Source organism: Mesocricetus auratus, unplaced genomic scaffold (assembly GCF_017639785.1).
Source record: "Mesocricetus auratus isolate SY011 unplaced genomic scaffold, BCM_Maur_2.0 Super-Scaffold_15014, whole genome shotgun sequence".
NCBI lineage: Eukaryota > Metazoa > Chordata > Mammalia > Rodentia > Cricetidae > Mesocricetus > Mesocricetus auratus.
In genome coordinates, this window is record NW_024429186.1 from 30,455,469 (window position 1) to 30,476,102 (window position 20,634).

The 20,634-nt window shown below is 47.1% G+C and overlaps 2 protein-coding genes across 5 annotated transcripts in view; one reads left to right on the plus strand and one right to left on the minus strand.

The window, feature by feature from the left end:
- Lrrc74a (leucine rich repeat containing 74A) overlaps nucleotides 1-16,348 on the minus strand; it is a 30,817-nt gene extending 14,469 nt beyond the window's left edge. For all 4 annotated transcript variants that reach the window (XM_005084015.3, XM_040743369.1, XM_040743367.1 and 1 more), the window contains exons 1-7: nucleotides 16,010-16,348; nucleotides 14,119-14,247; nucleotides 11,054-11,226; nucleotides 8,438-8,545; nucleotides 7,713-7,809; nucleotides 4,219-4,268; nucleotides 3,676-3,757 (exon numbers count right to left, since the gene is read on the minus strand). In XM_005084015.3, the coding sequence (XP_005084072.2) occupies nucleotides 3,676-3,757; nucleotides 4,219-4,268; nucleotides 7,713-7,809; nucleotides 8,438-8,545; nucleotides 11,054-11,226; nucleotides 14,119-14,247; nucleotides 16,010-16,052 (682 nt within the window). In that variant the 5' untranslated portion in view covers nucleotides 16,053-16,348. The remainder of the gene's footprint in view (nucleotides 1-3,675; nucleotides 3,758-4,218; nucleotides 4,269-7,712; nucleotides 7,810-8,437; nucleotides 8,546-11,053; nucleotides 11,227-14,118; nucleotides 14,248-16,009) is intronic.
- Nucleotides 16,349-16,496: 148 nt separating this feature from the next.
- Nucleotides 16,497-20,634, plus strand: part of Angel1 (angel homolog 1) — a 29,415-nt gene continuing 25,277 nt past the window's right edge. Inside the window, exon 1 of the mRNA XM_040742705.1 lies at nucleotides 16,497-17,017. The gene's annotated coding sequence lies outside the window, so the exon portion shown is untranslated. The remainder of the gene's footprint in view (nucleotides 17,018-20,634) is intronic.

Here is a 20,634-nt window from a genome sequence, read left to right on the forward strand (position 1 = left end):
CAGGTGACAATTTTTTGGCTTCCATGTGGGTGCTGGGAATGGAACCCAGGTCTTCTGGAAGAGCAGTCAGTGCTCTTAACCACTAAGTCATCTCTCTAGTCACCCCACCTCTTTTTTTTTTTTAATTTAAAAGACAGGGTCTCATTGTGTAGCCCTGGTTGGCCTGGAATTCACAGAGATTCATCTATGCCTCCCAAGTGCTGGGATTAAAGCTGTGTGCCACCATGCCTGGCCAGGTTACTTAGACACAAGATTGAAAGATGATCCTTAATTCTGAGAAAGATGACTTAAAACAGTCCGACTCTTTTGTCAAAGAGGTCAAGTGGCATGATCTAGCTGGCCACAGATGCTCTCCTATGAAGAGTGTACACTCTGAGACACCACCTAAGAAAACAACCCAGGACGTGGAAGGGCTCCATGACAGATGCTTACCCGGATGTCACAAATACAGTGATGTAATGTATATCTTTAAGTGCCCATCTGGGACCCTGAGGGGTGTGACACAATTGACAGAGTGCTTGTCTAGCATGTATGTGGCCTTTGGTTTGATCCCCAGAACCACATAAACTGGGCTTGGTGGGGTATGCCTGCCATCTTAGCACTTAGAAGATAGAGTCAGGAAAATCAGAAATTCAAGGTCATCCTCAAATATATGGTAACTTTTAGGCCAACTTGGATTAAATAAGATGAGAGAGAAGCCGGGCGTTGGTGGCACAGGCCTTTAATCCCAGCACTCAGGAGGCAGAGGCAGGCGGATCTCTGTGAGTTCGAGGCCAGCCTGGTCTACAGAGCGAGTTCCAGGACAGCCTCCAAAGCCACAGAGAAACCCTGTCTGGAAAAACCAAAAAAAAAAAAAAAAGATGAGAGAGAGACAGAGACACAGAGAGAGACAGAGAGAGACAGAGACACAGACACAGAGAGAGACAGAGACACAGAGAGACACAGAGAGAGACAGAGACACAGAGAGACACAGAGAGAGACAGAGACTGGGTCTTGAGGACACAATTATCCAAAGATGGACGTTATTGTCACGGGTTGAGGTTTGCACAACAAACACACTTTTAAAATTTATTTGTGGTTTAGACAGGGTCTCAGTGCATATATAGCCATTATTGGCCTAAAATTGGATATGTAATTGTGGTGCTCTTCTTGCCTCTGCCTCCTGAGTGCTGGGATTACACACGTGCATCATGATGCCCAGCTCATACCATGAGGGTGCAGGCAGTTGATCTTGGGTTCCCTGCAAGAGCAAGTGTTCTCAACCTCAAGGTCTGCTCTCCAGCCTCAACTCACAGTTGTCTAGTATCAGTCCCCCAAGCAGGCTGATACCACCATGCCTAGAGATCTACAAAAGTCAGAACCCTTTTTTGACAGGGTCTGTAACCCCCAAGCTGGCTTGGAACTCACTGTGTAGAACAAGCCTTAACCTCTTGAGGCTCCTCTTGACTCAGCCTCTAGAGTACCTGCTGTGGAATATTAAAGATGTGTCACATTCTTCTACACGGTGGGATATTTATTTAATGATGCAAAGATGTGTTGCATTCTTTTATGATGCATCTGTTTAACTCTGTGAAGCTGTGTTCCTTTGCCTGCCTAAAATACCTGATTGATTTTAGTAAAGAGCTGAATGGCCAATAGTTAGGCAGGAGAGGGGTAGGCGGGGCTTGCAGAGAGAATAAATAGGAGGAGAAATCTAAGCTTGAGAGAAACAAAAGATCAAGCAGGGAGGAAAAGGGGACAGGAGAATGCCAGGGGCCAGCCGCCTAGAAGACAACCAGGCATGAAGTAAGAAAGAAAGAAAGGAATATAGAATAGAGAAAGGCAAAAGCCCACAGACAAAAGGAAGAGAGGATGATTTAAGAAAAGCTGGCTAGAAACAAGTCAAACTAAGGCCAGGCATTTGTAAGTAAGAATAAGTCTCAGTGTATTTATTTGGGAGCTGGGTGGTGGCTCCCTAAAGAGCAAAGAGAAAAAAAAAGAACCAGCCACAAGTGCCCGGCCTACAGGGGCTGGTGCATCCAATCTTTGCATTTACGCCAATGCTGTGGGCGCTCACTCAATTGTTGCTTGCTTCACTCCCAAGTTGCTCTTGGTTGCCAGTTGTGGTAGTGCATACCAGAGGTGGAGACAGGAAGACTAGGAGTTCAAAGCTAGCCCCGGCTATATGAAATCTTGTCTCATCAAACAAACAAGTAAAACAAACAGTACTCCAAATTTAAACAAAACAGAGCTAGGTGTAGTGGCACAGCTTCCAATGTTTGGGAAGGTGGAGACAGGCATTCCTTTTGGAGTTCAAGGACAGCCTGATCTACACAGCTTGTTCCAGGACAGCCAGGGCTACATAGAGAGACCCTGTTTCAAAAATCAAAATAAAAAAATTTCTCAAAAGATCATCTTTGTCATCTTATCATGCATATGTTTCAAATAAATTTTTCTAAAATAAGTGAATTGTCTTAGATGCAGTTTATGTTACCCCTGTGATAATACCAGTCAGTTTCTATTTTCTTTTTTGGGGGGGAGATTTAAGGTTTATTTTTGTATGAGTGTAATTTTTAAAATTTTTATTAGGCTTATTCAGTTTTGTTTATGTGTGAATGTAAATGTGTTGCCTGCGTGTATCTATGTGTACCACATGCATGCTTGGTGCCGGTGGAGGTCAGAAGAAGGCGTAGGCTCCCTCAGAAGTAGAGTTATATATAGTTGTTAATCACCATGTGGGTGCTGGGAATCCAACTTGGGTCCTCTGCAAGAGCAGCAAGTGCTCTTAACTGTTGAAGCATCTCTCCAGCCTTGAGCTTTATTTTGTTTTTATTCGTGTGTGTGTGTGTGTGTGTGTGTGTGTGTGTCTGTGTCTGTGTCTGTGTCAGTGTGGCTACCCCAGGAAGCCAGAAGAGGGTGTTGGTCTTCAGGAGTTGGAGTCCCATGGGTTGTGAGCTGCCTGACTTGGGTGCTGAGAACAGAACTCAGGTCCTCTGCAAGAGCAGCAAGCAGTCGTTACTGCTGAGCTGTCTCTCTAGCCCTCATGCAAGCTGCTTCTCTACACGATCTAACCACTGGCAAGTTTTGCTTCTCACATCCAGATGTTGACTTGGCTCTGTTATTCTGAGCATGGTTCACACGGCTTTTGTAATGGGAACACTCAGGACACACACCTACGATCCAAACACTTGGGAGGCAGAAGCAGAAGGACCTCAAGTTCAAAGCCAGCTCTGGGATTCAGTAACAGTGAGGCACTGTTTCAAAAACACAAAAACCAACCAACCAAACAAACAAAAATCCAACAAATAAACTGAAGAAATAAACCACAGCAAAACCAAATCAAAAGAGGAACAAAGAAAACAAACCCCACAAAGGAAACATTCAAGGCTAAGTTAATAAGAAAGGGAAAGGGTTGGAGAGATGGCTCAGTGGTTAAGAGTACTGGATGCTCTTGTAGAGGATCTGGATTCAATTCCCGGTGGCCATATTGTGGTTCACAACTGTCTGTAACTCTAGTTCCAGGGAATCCAGTGCCAATTCCCCGTCTGGCCTCCACAGGCATCAGACACACGTATGGCACATGTACATATATCATATGCAGACAAAGCCCCCATCCACATAAAGGGAGAGCTGGAAGTGGTCTCCTCCCCAAATCCTCTTCCCAGTTCCTTCCCACTTCCCTCCGTGGAGACATACCTAGCATCTGTCCCAGGTACTCCCCTCCTACATCAGAGAATTGGTTGTGACTGAGGTTCAGTGACTTAATTCGGTAATTGGACTAAAGGAACAAATTGTAGAGAGGTTAATTTTCTTCCACTTATTTAACTTGAGACGGGAATATCACTATACAGTTAGTACAGGCGGGCCTTGAACTCTCCATCCTTCTCCCTCAGCCTCCTGAGTTCTGGGATTACAAACATGGGCTGTCATGCCCAAACAAGGGGTTGCTTTTGCCTTTTGATCGAATATCTTTCAGTTAACCTTGAGGCAGAATGATAGAGGGCTCCTAGGTACCTGAGACTGGATGGGCTAGTGTTGGTGAACAAATGCTTTCCTATACATAAGAAAACAAAAACAAACAAAAAACCTTAACTGTTAACGGTTTCTTGGAGAATTATTGCTATCCAGAAAGTTCTATTACTTGCTGAAGTTTTTTCAGGGAACAAACATGCTTTCTTTGCCCAGAGTGTCACCCAGGCCACCCAGAATTCTCAAGGGACATTCTCACATGCTCCTTACCGACAGGGCTTGGCATAAAAGGGCAGCAGCTTCCTCTTTGAAGTTGTTTCCTGCAGTGAGGGTGATTTATTAGCAATGCACTCCAGACCATCCATGCTCCCTTGCCTTCCCATATCGGGAAGCAGTCCCCCTGGTCCCCCCTCCCCGCCCCCTGCCCCGCACACATTCAAGATGAAGCACTTAAAGCAAATAGGTAGACACAGGAATGGGGGAAACTGTTGGCCATCTCCTTCCTTCTCTCCCACATCAAATATGAATATTCTTAGTGTAGTAAGAATGCCTAACACTGGAGAGATGGCTCAGCGGTTAAGAGCACTGACTGTTTTCCCAGAGGACCCGGGGTTCATTTCCCAGTATGGTAGCTTGCAGCCATCTGTGGCTCTAGTTCCAGGGGATCCGACACCCTCTTCTGGATTCCATGGGCACCAGGCACACCCATGGTGCACAGGCATACATGCAGGCAAAACACCCCCACACAAATACAAATTTAAAAAATAAAAAAAGAGGGCCCGACAATCATTTAGAACCCCCCACCTAGCAACTGACATTTCATAGAAGAGGAAATAAATGAAGCGACAAGTATCTGAAAAGATGCTGTACGTCAATGTGATTGCTGGTGAATACCCCAGCTTGGTGCTCTGGGCGCTTTAGATTGCAATTCATTTTGTCTCCAGGATCACTGTCTAAGCTGAGTTATGTAGCTGTTCTTGGTTTATGCATGAGGAGTGCGAGGTTAACTGAGTGAAAGGGTGAGCAGGTGTCAAAGCTGGGATTCAGGTCCATGCGTTGTGACCTCAACACCTACACATTTAACCATTGGTTCACAGATACCTTGGTAAATACCCTTCTATAGCAGAATAGGGTGACAGTCCATTGATAGAATTGTAACCTGCTCTAGGTTTTTTAAGGGACAATACAGAAGTTAAATGTGAATTTCACTAAGGTGGATATATCTACTCATTACACCCTAGGGTGTCCATCTAGATATATTGGAATATGTGCCCAAAAGGTGTGCATGCAAGAAAGTCCCCGGGAACACTAGTGGAGAGGTTGAAAATCTGGGCAGGACCTGTCACTGTCCCTTCAGTACCCGGGTGTTAATAAAATATGCTGTCCCCCTACAACATGGAGTATATTCAGAGAATGAGATAAGTCTACTTGTCCTGTCACAGGGGAACCATGTTTAGAGGGGAGCAAGTGAAGCTGAGAGGAACAGCGGATGTTTATATTCAAAAGAAGTATTCTGTCTTTTTCTGAATACTTTTAAAATACAGATTTTTAAAAAAATTTCTGAGACACGGTTGCTCTGTGTAACAGCCCTGGCTGTCCTGGGACTTGCTTTGTAGACCAGGCTGGCCTCGAACTCACAGAGCTCCGCCTGCCTCTACCCTCCCGAGTGCTGAACTAAAGGCGTGCGCCACCACCGCCCGGCAAGATTTTGGTGCTTTAAGACACTTCTTCGTATCTCAAAGGATTTTTTTTTTTGTCCTTCACAAATTCAGGTGTGGATTTCTTTTTTAAAATTTGTTTTGTTATTCTGTGTGTGCATGTACATGTGATTGTGTGTGTGTGTGTGTGTGTGTGTGTGTCCACGTACCTGCGTACGTGGGTGTGTGGAGGCCAGAGGTTGACATCAGTATCTTCCTCCATCGCTCTCCACCTAGCTTTTGGAGAGAGGGCCTCTCTCTGAGCCTAGAGCTGACTACACTAACTAGCAAGCCTCAGGGATCCTCTTGCCTCTGCCTTCCCAGCACTGGATTAGAGGGACACGCCACGGTGCCCAGCTTTCCACACGGGTTTGGAGAAGCAAACGCAGACACTTTACCCGCTAAGCCATCTCCACAGTCCTTGGTGTGTATTTCCTTTTACTTAGCTCTTTTAGGACTTGCTAGGCTTTCCGTGTCTGAGACTTCATCAATTCAGGAAACATGCCAGTGATTTTTGTTGAAATATTTCTGTTTGTTCACCTTCGTCTTTGGAATTCCTACCAGCTATGTTAGGGCTGCTCAATCTTTCATATTCTTTTACCTATGTTTATTTCCTATAATGCAAAGATAAAGTATATTTTTAATACTTCCAGTCACCTGAATATAATATACTATTGAATTTACTTACCAGTGTCCTTTAAAAAGAATTCTTACTACGTGTGTGTAAGTGCACATACGCAGTGCCTAAAGAGGGCATCAGATTATTTTAGCTGAAGTTACAGGTGATTGTGAGCCTCTCTCAACATGGGTGCTGGAAACTACATTCTGGTCCTCTGCGAGAGCGTTGAGTGCCATTAACCACTGAGCTATCTCTTCAGCCCCCACCACTAGCATCTTTCATTTCAGTGGTTGTGTGTGTGTGTGTGTGTGTGTGTGCGTGCACGCGTTTATGAAGGCTGGAGGTTGGATGACTTCCTCTATTATCCTGTGCCTATGTTTGTAGAGTTTGCATCTCTCACAGAGCCTCAGAGCTTGCCATTTTGATTAGGCTGGCTGGAGAGAGCCCCAGATCTGCTCACCGCTTGCTTCCCCCGCCCCCTCTGGAGTTACAGATCACACTGTTGGTACCTAGCTTTCCTATGGGTGTTGGGGATTTGAACTCAGGCCCTCATGCCTTCTCAGCAGGGACTTTACCCACTGAGTCATCTCCCAATCTTAGGAATTTTCTTCCATAAGGTCATGGTGCTTTATCACAGAAATGGAAATGTAAAGAACACATTGTCTGTGTCTGAGAATTCTATTTCCTGAAACTGCAAGTGTCCACTTTTTAAGTTTTTTTCCTTGTCTGTTTTGTAGTTTTGAACCACCTGGTCTGGGGCTTATGTATGGGGATCCCAAACCAACTGGGTAAAGACTGGTCCTCCAAAGAGGGCCTATTGTTCAGCATAGGACCACTCGTTATATTCATTTCTTGGCATAGAAGTTCCAGAGTCCGGCAGATAGCATAAGTCTGCAAATCCAAGTGAGGGTGTTATCTGGGTACTAGAATTTCCAAGTGACCCTATTCCCCCCAATAACTGATAGGGCATCACTCATTTCAAAGTAGACATGCAATAATCAAGTGGTTAATAAACATTAAGACAACTGGAGAGACAGGACAGAGAGCAATGGCGATAGAGCATTGCTGTCATGATAGGGATCAGAGAAGTCCCTTTAAAAGATGACACAGACTGGAGGCATGAATGAAGCCAGGGAATAAGGCATAGAGCTGGGCAGACCCCGGAAGGTGGAGGTGTACAAGACAAGGGAAGAGTTCTGCAAAGAGAGCTTGCTAAGACGAGGGAAGAGTTCTGCAAAGAGAGCTTGCTAAGACGAGGGAAGAGTTCTGCAAAGAGAGCTTGCTAAGGAAGGCAGGAAGTTGGTGTGGCCCTGGAGGGCAAGACTGTCTGGTCCAGCAAGGGGAAGATGCAACATGTCGTTCTGAGACCAAACATGGGCAGACCCTAGATGGTCTGTTCTCCTCTTCTCTTGTTCCCAGTGCCCTTTCCTCCCCTCTCATTGGCTCACCTGAAAGTTTCAGTTTCCATAGTGAAGAGTTGTTTTCTTGGAGGAAGTCCGAGATGATCCTGGCTCCCTCCAAACCAAGGTTATTGTTAGACATGTTCTGAGAGGTTAGAGCACACACATGCAGGAAAGAATTTTAAAAAGGCCCTCAAAAACAAGGCTACAGGGGCTGTGCAGGTTGACCGGGAGAGATAGGGTGAAAGGGCTAGGATTAAGGTAATGTGAAGGACAGAGAGACGGGAGGCAAGGAAGCTTGTTCCCATTGGCTTCTCTAATGTCTTTCACAGGATTTCATTTTTCCCAATACTGTCTTTAACGACACCCGACTCCTTCAGTTTACCCCCGGGGACTTCAGATAAACATATTGGTGGTTTGTTTTGAAACTCAAGGCAGATTCATTTGGAGGATTTGAAAATGAGCCACCTCACCAGGTCCCTGCTTTGCAAAGACGACAACCCGTTTATGTTAGCCTGGGTAAACCATGCCGTTAGGGGACTTGTATGGTGCAGCCAGAGTTGGCTCTTCAGGTTTCCTCACAGCCACAGGGTACAGTGCCTGAGTCAGCCTTTGAGAAGTTGTGTCTGGGGAGGAGGGTCCCACAGACTGGCTTGAGATAGCCCAAAGCTGACCTGGGCATGGGAGGGTGGGTGGGTGGGGCTCTAGCTTGGCTGGAGTGGTTCTGAGTGCCCAGGTGTGCCTGGAGGAGCCGGGGGAGGTGGGCGCCCTACCAGCTCCTGCAGGTAGTAGTTCTCATGCAGCATCTCCATCAGACTCAAGACTCCCTCCTCCATGATGCAGTTGTCTTCCAGCTCCAGTTTGAGGATCGTCGTGTTGGACTTTGACCGTCACAATGGGAGCGGAAGAGAAACAAGGAGGTGGTTAGTGATGAAGGCGGTTCTCTGTCCACTCTGGTTCAGAGCTTGGCTTTTCTCTAGAACGTCCCAGGCGTGTGAGAGGGTGCTGTGCTAGAGGCCTGGACCCCAGTGTGGTTAAGAGTTAGGGAGACCATGGCTCTGTCGGTAATGTGCTTGCCAGGCAAGCATGAGGACCTGAGTTCTGCTCCTCAGCACCCATGTTCTGTCATGGCGCATGCCTGTAATCCTAGCGCTGGGAAGGAAGGTGGAGACGGAGGACCCTGAGGCTGGCTGGCCAGCCAGTCAAGCTGAATCAGTGACTTCCATGTTCAGTGAATGCGATGGAGAGCAATATGTAACACATAACATATAACACGCTAGTGAGAACTTTGGGACGTGGGGCCCAGGGGCAAAGAAATGACTTAGTGGTTAGGAGTGCCTACTGCTTTTGCAGAGGACCTGAGTTTGATTCTCAGTACCCACGCTGGGCAGCTCACAGCTGCCTGAGCTGCAGCTCCAAGGGGATCTGACTCCTCTGCAGGCATGTGCATTCACATGCTCCCCACCTCTCCGTATACACAGGATTACAAACAAAAATAAATCTCAGAAAACAGGAAGTGTGGCCCAGTGGAAGGGGGTGACCAGCTCTTCCTGCGCGGGCCTCTTCTGGCTTCCTGTCTTATCATTTCATTTCTTCCTCTTATGTTCACTCCCTCCATTGTTAAGCCACGAGGTCCTCACCGGAGCAGGGCCGACGGCGGCCCTTGAACCCAGTCAGCTAAATAAACCTCTTTTCTTCCTGAAGTCGCTAAGCCTCAGGTGTTACAGCAACGGGTAAGGACTGATGTAAAGGCCATGGGGATGTAGACTAGGAATCTGAAGGTGTGTGGGGGGTGAGGAGGGCAGTACAGGGGATGTGCTATCCCTTTAAACCTTGCCAAGAACAATGTTTTCTGCAGGTCCCAGCAGCTTTAGACAGTGGTGCGGTTCTCCTAGTGGACAAGGATGGAACATTGCAAGGCTTTGAAAACTGCCATGAGTTTTGTAGCTTGATAGACATCAAAGCCCAGAGTTACCTTCCCTGTCTGTCATCCTCTGAGGCTGTATCACTCACTGATCTAACGTACCCCACCCTCTTACACCTGTCTCAGAGGTCCAGCTAGCTGTCCCCACGCCCCACAGCCTGTTCCTTACGAACTCACAGCTCTTCTTTCATTCAGGTCCTTTATAAACAGACTGGATTTTTGTTCCTTCTGTGGACAATTGAGACGTTGCTGATTTTTATTTTGAGACAGGGTCTCACTGTATATCCCTGACTGGGTTGGAACTTACTATGTAGACCAGGCTGGCCTTAAACTCATGGAGGTCTGCCTGGGTGTGCCTTCCAAGTGCTGAAATTAAAGGCATTCACTACTTTGAAAAACCTCATTATTTATTATTATTATTATTATTATTATTATTATTATTATTATTATTATTATTATTAGGTTTTCCAAGACAGGGTTTCTTTGTGTAACAGTCCTGCTGACTGTCCTGAAACTCAATCTGTAGATCAGGCTGGCCTTGAACTCACAGAGATCCATCTGCCTCTGCCTCCCAAGTACTGGGATTAAAGGCGTGCGCCATCACTGTCCAGCCCTCTCCACCTTATTCTTGAGAGAGTTTCTCATAAAATCCAGAGCCACTGATTGGCTAGATTCAGGGATTCTCAGGTCTCTGTCCCTCCCGGGCCAGGGTTACAGATGTACACCACAGAACCTGGCTTTTATATGTGTGCTGGGGACCGAACCGAGCTTCTCTTGCCTAAGTGACACACACTTTATCAAGTGAGCCATCTCACTACTATTACTCGGTTTAAAATATCCCCTCCTAAGAACACCTGCCTCTTTACTTTGCTGAGCTTCTTTGAAATCAAATTTTCTCTTTATCTTCTTAAGTGACAGTCAGGGAGGCACTGACATACAGCTGTCAAATTCTCTGTGATGTAGTTAGTTTCATATGTAATCAATTATATAAATCATATATACATATAATTATATAAATTATATAAATTCAAGGTCAAGTCCTTGTTTGGTCATGGCAAGCCAAGAGATAATGTTATTCATGTAAAAATGTTATTTATTCTGCAATATGATTTCTAAAAGTGATAATGTAAAAGGCAGACATTGAATGGAATGGCTCCCATGTACAGCCAATGTTGGCTTTGGAATGAGGACCCAGGTCTACATTTTGTAATTACAGTAACTCTTGGACCTGGTTCTAGTCCATACAGGCTGATGATGCCTTGCTTCTCAATTAGGAAGGGCCACAGTCTTCAAAGTACAGCCTCTTCCATGAACTAATAGAGAAAACAATGGCCAATGACTGAGAAAGGAACCAGGGTAAGTTGCTCTTTAGACACCAAAGAGGGTGCCCTCTGAGCGTCAAGCCAGTTGCCCTGGTAGCCCTCTTCCACCATGTTTGATGTGTACTGCTGGCCAGCATGCTCACCACCAGGGTTATAGCAATGGCCTTGGTACCCTTGGGGCCCAGGCCATGATGGTTGAGGTTCACGTAGGACTCCTCCATGTTCCGGATGAAGTAGGAGGTGGGCACTACGCCCACCAGTTTGCAGGCCTCCAGGTACAGCTCCATCTGTCCAATGGTGAAGAATTTCTCTGGGTCTGTGTAGAAAGCCAGAATGAAATAAGGTTTCTCTTCCAGGCTGCCTTATCCTAGTCACCCTGGGGGATGTGCTATTCTTCCTGGACTTTCCTGGCTTCTGTCCTTGTGGGTATGTCCAGCTGTGGGTGATGATGGGCATACAGGAGAGTGTAACCAAATGTGGGTGGAGGGCACAAGAAAATGGCCACAGTCAAAGGTTTGTGAACTTGTGCGATGACCACAAGTTGATTTACGATCACATGTGTGATAAATGTGTTTCTGGCTGTGCTCACCTATGTGGCATCTCGAATCTTCACCACAGGCTTCATTCTGAACACAGCATGCACACTTAGTACTTTATATGCTGCCAAAACATCTGGGCTGTGCCTCCAGATCCTTCTATGTTATGAATTGAAGTGTTTTTTTTTCTGCACATAAAAGTTTCCTCCTATTTTAAAAACTTGTCTTAGGCAGTGGTGGTGTATGCCTGTAATCCAAGCATTGGAGTGGCAGAGGCAGATGGATCTCTGAGTTTGGGGCCAATCTGAACTATAGAGCGAGTTCCAGAAGAAACCCTGTCTTGAAAAACTAAAAACCCAAAACAAAACAAAAACAAAGAATCAAACAATCCATGTGGCTTAACTATGGAAGACAGAGACTTTCAATATTTCCCTACCATTTGTTCCTCAGCATGTACATATCAAATAAGTACATTTTTGCATCGGATTGGATTATAATAAAATTGTGTTACAGTATAATACAAATATATTTGAATTTTTTGTTTAATTTTGAAACAGGGTCTTTTCTATGCAGCTGCTCTGTCTGTCCTGAAACTCACTATATAGGCCAGGTTGGCCTTGAATGCCCAGAGATCCAACCTAACTCTGACTCATAAGTTCTGGTTTTAAAGGCATGTGACAACATGCCTGGTTAGAATGTTTGATACAAAAAAATTCTGAGTTGCTGACTTGTTGCGGGATATTCAATCAAACTATGAACCCTGAGTTTGCATTTGCGTTAATTAAATAAAATCAACCTTGGGTCAGGAGGCCCAGTTAGCAGAAGCCTAGGAGGCCTAGCTGACAGAAGGTATTCATAGAAAGTCAGATGGTGTCTGGAAGACGACAGACACATAGGCAGTAGTAGGGAGGGACACAGTGTAGCATGTTTTTTTGGGGGACAGGGTAGCAGAAGGATGCTCTCTCTTCGAGATGTCAGCAAAAAGAGGTCAGCTAGTTGCTCTTCAACCTCTCTGAGCTAGTGGGTTTTCACCCCAGCCTCTGACTCCCAAGTCTTATTGATAAGTAGAACGATAGAGATTTAATTAAAAGCTATATTTGGCGATAGTGACAGAGCCCGTGCCTGAGGGAATGGGATTCCCTCCAGGCCACAGCCTGAGTGGCTGGGCCACTGCCAGAGAAGTAGGCTGGTACTATGGAGCCACAATTACTGGCTGAAAGAGCAGCAGATCAAAGCGCAGCCACTGTGCCAACCGAAAAACAACATTGATTCATTTCACAAGAAAATTATTAAATCAGTTTTGGCTTGGGAGTAGAAAACAATGTTCATCAATGACTGAAATGGTTGTGCACATACTTTTACCTCTGTGTGTGTGTGTGTGTGTGTGTGTGTGTGTGTGTGTGTGTGTGTGTATAAATGCACACACACACTCGGTCTTGCCAGAAGTCAACCTCTGTGCTCTTCTGAGGGGACATTCCTCAGGCATTTCCACCTTGTTTTTGAGCAGGGTTTATCCTGTCCTAGGACCTTCTGAATAGGCTAAGCTGTCTGGCCTTTGGGTGAGAGAAATGCCTGTCTCTGCTTGCCGCGCCCGCTGCGCAGCCTGTGTCCGAGAACGTGTGGAGGGTGTCGGGGATTGACAACACAGAGACCAGTGAACGATGTTAAGAAAACTTTAAGCAGGCCCCAAAAAGGCTCAAGAAAACTTTCCAAGAAAGGCTTCCCTCCAGAAAGGCTTCTGCTCCCTGCCTTACCCCCTGGCTGGTTCTGCTCTGATACCAGAGACTGACTTGGGTGGGTCATAAGAGGCGGTTAGTCTTTGGAAAAGGTCAAGGTCAAGGCGTTCTGTGGGCAAGCCCTTTTCAGGAACTTATTGCCCTGGGCATTGTATTGTTTTTAGTAAACATGTTTTTAGTAAACATTGTCTTACAGCTGCCTGGGCCCAGGCTGGTGGGGAAGTGGGTCTCTGGCCAAGGTCTGTTGTCCCCACAATTCCCCCTTTTTTATTTTCTAATGAGACACTCCTGTCTTAGGCCAAGTAGGGTCACCCTCCCTGGCCCATCTCTGGGGGACCTGGCAACCCCTATCTTAGGTGGGAGGTCTCTTCCCCACAGGTTGCCCGTCATCGAAGAACCTCATCCTTAAATCATCTGTAACCAGACTTCATGGCTACCGGGATTGCCATGGGCTAAGCCGAGCAATACTTGGTTACGGATCTCTTGCCTCTGGAACAAGGCACGTTTGAACTCTGCATAAAGCCAGAATGCCTACCGCCACTGCCACCATTTCCAGGACCCCCATTGACATAGCGCCTCTCCATCACCATACCCATCCCCAGATCTGGGCCATAACTTTCTACCAGCCTTCCTCTGTTACAAGGGTAACCCGCATGTGATTTACAGTTACAATTTGATGGTCAAAACAGTGATAAAGTTTACAATCGTTCCAAGATCTACTCAGGAAAGCATTTAGAAAGTGCACTTGCACAGATACATTAGGTACAATCATTCCTGTGCTGTCCCCCGCCTACCAGGAGGAGCAGGTGGTCTAGAATTGAGCATAGCCTTCCTGCTCCCATATTCCAGTGGGACAGAATCCTGGAGGAACCAAATCTCTCCAGTTTCTGAGGAAGCTGGTTGGTCACCCACCTTTCGTCAGAAAGGTAACCTCACCTTCAATTTCCAAGTCGGTTTCTGAATCCTCCCGGGTGGTTTTCTCTTTCTCAACACTTGGAGTGGCTTCGGCTTCGCAGTAGAGGGTGTCATCGCTGTCCTGATGTGCTAACGCAGTTTCAGTCTCATCTGGAAGAGAAACCCCATCCAGTTCTGTGAATGAAACCTGCAGCCCATTGGGTGACACCTTAGGCTGACTCCCAGTAGTCTCTGCCTGCAACCTTTGCCCTGGAGTTTCACCTCGCAGCCCTGCCAGGGAAACCGTCTGTAAGACCTCCATACCGCTGAGTTGGTGGCGTCCTGAGTCCCTTGTCATCGGGCAGCTCCAGTTCCCTTCCATGATCTGCCTGCTTTTGGTGGGGTCCTTGCTCACACTCCCCCCTCATCATTTGCATGGAAGAATTTTGGGGTCTGCTGCTGAGTCTGTTACTCTTTGCGGTGAAAGGATGTGTCCCAAAGCTACTTCCGGGTCACACACTGTGCTTCTGGGAGGCAGGTGCATGGCAGGACAGGTGGGGACTGGGATGGGTTGAGAAAGAAAACAGACCGGATCGGGTCCAGGGAGCAAGGGAGACACTCGGGTTTCTAGGAAGTTGGCCTAGCCTCCCTTCCCTGAGTCCCACTGTTCCTGGGCCTATGAAGAGGGGGCTTGCCGATGTCACCGGAGCTGAAGTTCCTCGCTATAATCATAGCAGGGTCTCCTTCACACTGGCCCTGGGACTTGTTGGATGTGGCTTGTTCACTGGGCCACTGAGTGATGGGATCCTGAAAGCTACACACAAGACTCAGAGATGACACCTGCAGCAGCAGCCTCTGTGGCTCACAACTGTGCTTCCCGAAGGTCTAGCAGACAGGGCCAGTCTACTCCACCCCCTCTCCTGTTGGTGTTATTTATTTTATTCTTTGATAATTTTATACATGGTTACCCATCTCCTCTTTTAGTGAGTTATGTGTTGTGTCCCCCCTCCCTGTTTTCATAATTTGTATTGTAGGATGGTGAACTTGTTAATGATCCCAAGTTGGTGTGTGCCTTCATTTTTGCTCACAGAGCCAGGTCCCAATATTTATCCCCAGGCCTCTGTGACAAGTTTCCATGTGACATGTAGTTTGAGTAGCCCAGTGGTCAGGAAGCATTCAGTTGCTGAGTTGACAGACTGCTGTCCTGTGCTCTGAGTCTCAGTTCCTTTATATGTCAAATAAGAAAAGAAAGGAAGAGAAGAAGTAGGAAGGGAGAGAGAGAGGGAAGGAGGGAGGAAGGAAAGAAAGGAAAGGGAGAAAGGAGAGAAAGAAGAAAATGTGTGTTGGGAGGAGTGCATCGTGTGTGTGCGTGTGCGTGTGTGTGTGTGTGTGTGCGCGCGCGTGTGTGCGTGTGTGTGTGCGTGTGTGTGTGCGTGTGTGTGTGTGTGTGTGTGTGTGTGTGTGTGTGTGTTGTGTGTGTTTGCAGAAGGAGGCCAGAAGAGGGCCTGGAGTTGGCATTACAGGTTACTGTGAGTCCTTAGGAACTAAAGTGCTGATCCATCTCTCCAGCCCCTCAAACAGTTTTAGAATTCCTAGAATTCCACTCCACCAGGGAGATGCTAGCAATTGACAACCATCAGCCAATTCATGTGGTGTAAACAATCCCAATATGGCTGGCTGGTTTCTAACTATCAATGTGATGTCAGCCAGTCTACAAAATGAAAATTGACATTGGCTAGAGCTTGTAAGAGCCAAGTCCAGCACCACAACTCACTATATCTGAGTGGTTTCTAAACCCTGTCGCTAGTGTGACACATCATCTCCATTGCAGAGACTCAGTAGAGGGAGAAGGGCTTTTGGCTCAGGGGTGGGTGGGGTCTACCTGATCACTGGACACTACTGTGGGAAGGGAGAGAGATGGGGGCCTTTTCACCTTTGTTCTCAGACTCAAGAGGCTCATCATAATCATCGTCCATGCTGCCAGGACTCTCTTGGGGGCTTCTTGTCCCCTGGTGGCTGCTTCCCTATGATGCACACCTGCTCATTCAACTCTGTTTCAAACTATGTGCACTGCCCTCTCCAGGGCGGATCCCAAGGGGACCTGAAGCTATTTTTTCATCCCAGCAAGCTTGGAGGAGAGCCAGCTTTGGTGGGAATCCGGCATGTATGGATTTGCCTCCAACTCTGTCTGGGGGAGGTAGCTAGATTTGGGACTCATCGGAGGCAATGGTAGAGCTCTATTCCCCCAGACCCTGGTCAAAAAGGATGCCCACCCACTTATGACTTTGTGACATAAGAGCTACTTCCCTTTTAACTTCAACATTCCATGATCTCATGCAGCCATTGTGATCCTTGAGGGTGGACCTGGCAACGGCAGGCCTCCCGCCCTTTTGGTGGCTCTGGTGGTCACCTTTTCTCATATGTTGGCTGGGTCCAAGCCCAGGCTTGGCTGTGAGTGCTTGGGTGCTGTGGGGGGGCCCTTCAGTGACAGCCTATTTCCTTCTGAGTCAGCACCAAACCCAAGGCTCTTAATCAGGTGACTGTGAAGCGCCGCCACCATGTTTTTCTCCCAAGGTGGCTGCGCTTCAGGTACAAAGTATTTCAGTGATGGGTGAAGTCAGATTTCTTCTGCCCAGTTCTTTTTTGCTTGCACCCTTGGGAGAGCATCTTCAACCTTGGAGCAGAAGGACAAAAGCAAAGCACCACAAAGCATATGTTCTGTCACTGCGGCTTGTTGCTGTCACAGCATTGTTCAAGCCAAATTGCCAGGTTGTTTAACTTGAGGCCGGCATTCCCACGCTCTGCCGGGGTTCCCACGCTCAGCCAGGATTCCCACGCTCAGCTGTGTTCACATGAGGAGCTGACGTTTACTTGCAGTGTGGTGTCAGGAGGACCCGAGGGCTTGTCTGCTGCTCCTTGATTAAGACCGGGGCATCAACAGGTCAGTGGCTGGAAGATGGGGAGGGTGGGTGAAAGTTTTCTTTTTTTGTTGTTGACAAGATGAAGATCTAGAAATCTGGCTTGGGAAAACAGAGTTATGGCTGTGTACGTGTAGGCAAGAGGACCGCTCGTCAGTTCTCTTCTTCTAAGATGTCTACGGGGCACACTTCTTGTTTCTGTGTTATGTGCTATGCCGTACTCTGTCCCGGATGGCTGGTCCATGAGACAGGGCAATTCTCCCACAGGAGGGCTGGAGTTACAGACGCGCACCACCGCAGCTGCATGGAACTCAGGCCATTGGGCTTTTGAGCTAGCCTTTGCATGAGGTAGAGAGTCATTGCACATGTGGCATGTCCGATTGTCTCAGCACAGCCATCGAAAGGTCTCCTCTCTCCTCACTTGTGTTTTCATCATTTTCATTCATTGTTGAAATTGTGTCCTTTTTGTTTTGTGTCACAACCAACCAGGGCTGGTGGCACTTGCCTGTCATCCCCATACCCAGGACGCAGAGCTGGGAGGATCACAAGTTTAAGGCCAGGTTGGACTATAGTTTCAAACAAACACCAAACCTCTGGATGCTGCAATGTCCCATCGAATTAAACCACGGTGCTTTGAAATGACTAGTTTGTGAGACAGTGCCCTACAGTGCTCGGAGGTGGGCCTGAGGGCACCCGGGAGGTGAGCTAACCCTGCCGTCAATTCAAAGAGTAGGGTGCTGTGATTTCAGAATAAGCAGAGAGGATCACTTTCTAGGGCAAGATGTCAGATACCAAGAGGATGATAATCGCGTCATGAAGATGACTCTGGCTAATAACTCTTGCCACCAAGCCTGATGGAACTAAGTTAGATCCCTGGGACCCACATGGTGGGAGGAGAGAATGGAATCCTGAAAGATGTGCTTTGATTTCTATGTGTGTGCTATGGCACTATCCTTACCACAAACACACAAACAAAAAGAAGAGGATAACCTTCACTCCCCTCCCCCTCCCCTCTACCTCTGTGTGCCCTCACATGTGCATGCAGAGGGCAGAGTGGGAACTTCAGGAATCTTCCTCTATTGCCCTCCATTTTATTTTATTTTATGAGTGTATGTCTGCATGTATGTCTATGCATGCATTGCTTGCATGCCTGGGTAGGGCAGGCATGAAAAGGCCAGAAGAGGGCACTGGATCTTTTGGAACTGGAGTTACAGATCCATGCCTTATTGGGGTTGGGAATTGAACCTGGGTCCTCCGAAAGAGCAGCCAGTGCTCTTAACTACTGAGCAATCTTCCCAGGCACCACTGTTGTTGTTGTTTGCTTGTTTGTTTTGGCAGTAATCTTAAACTTGATGGTTTGTTTTGTTCCGGGCTAGACTGGCCGGCCAGCAAGCTCCCAGGGCCAGTCTTCCGACATTGGGGTTACAGGCGTGTGTGGCCATGCCTGGTTTTCATGTGGATGATTGGGGCTAGAGCTCAGGGCCTTTTGCTTTTACAGTAAGTACTTGTGATGGATATTCTTGGCTGTCAGCTTGACTACGTCTGGAATAGCCAACACAAGTATAAAAAGCACAAGTCACTGGGTAGACCTGTGAGGGATTTTCAGTGAATTCCAGATGTAGTCAAATTGACAACCAAGAATGGCCATCCCAGGACTCTTAATGGAGACATCCCCCAATCCCAATTTCCTTATTCATTACCAGGGTTTCTGCTCACCAGTGAGATTTAAAGCAGGGGGAGTCCTTTGTGTCCTATGTGCTAACATTTATATAGCCCGATAAGCTTCACACTCTGCTCCATGGACTTTAGATGACTTCATGCGTTTCAGCTGCTCAACTTCTCAGTTATCCCTATTTTGTAGATGAGGAGACTGACAGAAGGATTCAGTAACTGGTCCAAGGTCACAAAGCTAGTAGGTGACCAAGTGGGGATATAAGTGGACTCTGTCTGGCTTCAGAGCCCATGCTGCCTCTTCAGTGACTTCTGTGTTTCAATAAAACAAGGTTGTTTCTCTCTGGAGCAACTGCAGTTCTTGGTTGAGAAAGGTTGCACTCAAATGATGTATTGCAGCACTGGCGAACTATGTAGTCCAGACCATGCTTGTTTTTATAAAGTAGTGGTTCTCAACCTTCCCAGTGCTGCGATTCCTTAATGCAGTTCCTCATGTTGTGGTGACCCTCAACCATAAAATTATTACCATGATGGAGCCTCCTAAGTACTGGGTTACAAATGTGTGCAATCATGTCTGGCTTGGGATTTACTGCTGTTGTTGATGTTGCATGTGTGCATGTGGCCAGAGGTTAATGCTCTACTGCTTTCCATCTTTTTAAAATTTGTGTGTGTGTGTGTGTGTGTATGTGTGTCTATGTGTAGGTTTGTACATGTGAATGCAGTGCCTTTGAAGGACAGAGGAGGGCATCAGATCTTCTGGAGCCAGAATCGCAGATAGCTATGAGGCTCCTGATGTGGGTACTGCAAATCAAGTCCTTGGTTAAGAGCATACAGTGCACTGTATGCTCTTAACCACTGAGCCGTCTCTCCAGGCCCATTCCCACCATTTTTTTATTTATAGTTTTGGATACAGGGTCTCTCACTGAACTCGGAGCTCACTGATTGGCTAGACTGGCTGGCTAGTGACCCCAGGATCCTCCAGCTGGGAACAAAGTTCAAACTAAGGAAGCCCGTCTGCATCCCGACAACCACACAGCTTTGCAGAGAGACTTTTAAGCAGTAGAATGACTCGGTGGGTCTCTCACAGTGGAAAGCGTGCTCTGGCTGCACTATGCTCCATGGAATAAAGCTAGGAAGGCGATCAGCAACTGTTAGGAGTGGATGAAGGGTGAGGGGGATTGATTAGACTCAAAGGAGATCCCACCACTTGGACTCCAGTGAGCTCAGAAATACAAGCAAGAGAGAAGAGGTACACTGTAGGAGCACAGGGTAATTCAGTAAATGACTTTTTAAAAGATAAAGAAACTGGAACAGTGGGTTTGTGGGACAAGATAGGAGGTAATGAGTGCACTTTAAGTGTGTTGTGTCTGTGAGTTATCTCTGGAACATCCATTGAAGAGGATTGCAGGCAGAAGGCTTTGTCTATGGTTCAGGAAATAACCTGGGGAATAAGCAGACATGAGGGCCGTGGATGCTCAATTGGCAGAGGGCTTTGCTAGTATGTAAGTCATGAGTCTCCGGGTTTGAATTCCAGCAATGCAAAAGCTGGGTGTGGTGGCTCCCTCCAGTAATCTCAGCACTTAGGAGGTAGAGGTAGGAGATCCTGAAGCTGAAGGTCATCCTTGGTTACATAGTGAGTTCCAGGCCAGCCTTGGATACGTGAGATCTTGTCACAAAATGAATGAATGAGCAACTGAATCCTCTGCTCCACAAAAAACCCTCCACAAGTGTGAGAGCTGTCTTTTACAAATGGAATTTGAAGCTATTAAAGTGGTAGATATTTCTCGAAGGAGAGACTGTGGGGTAGGAGAAAAGAGGCTGAAGGTGGAGTCCCAGGCACAGCACCAGTGAAAGAAGGGCGCTCAGAGGGACAGAGTGAAGGCGGGAGGACGGAATGGCCACAGAGACAGAAGAACAGACATTGGAGGAGCCAAGGTGGGAAAGCGTGGGAAGTCACTTCATAGCCGGG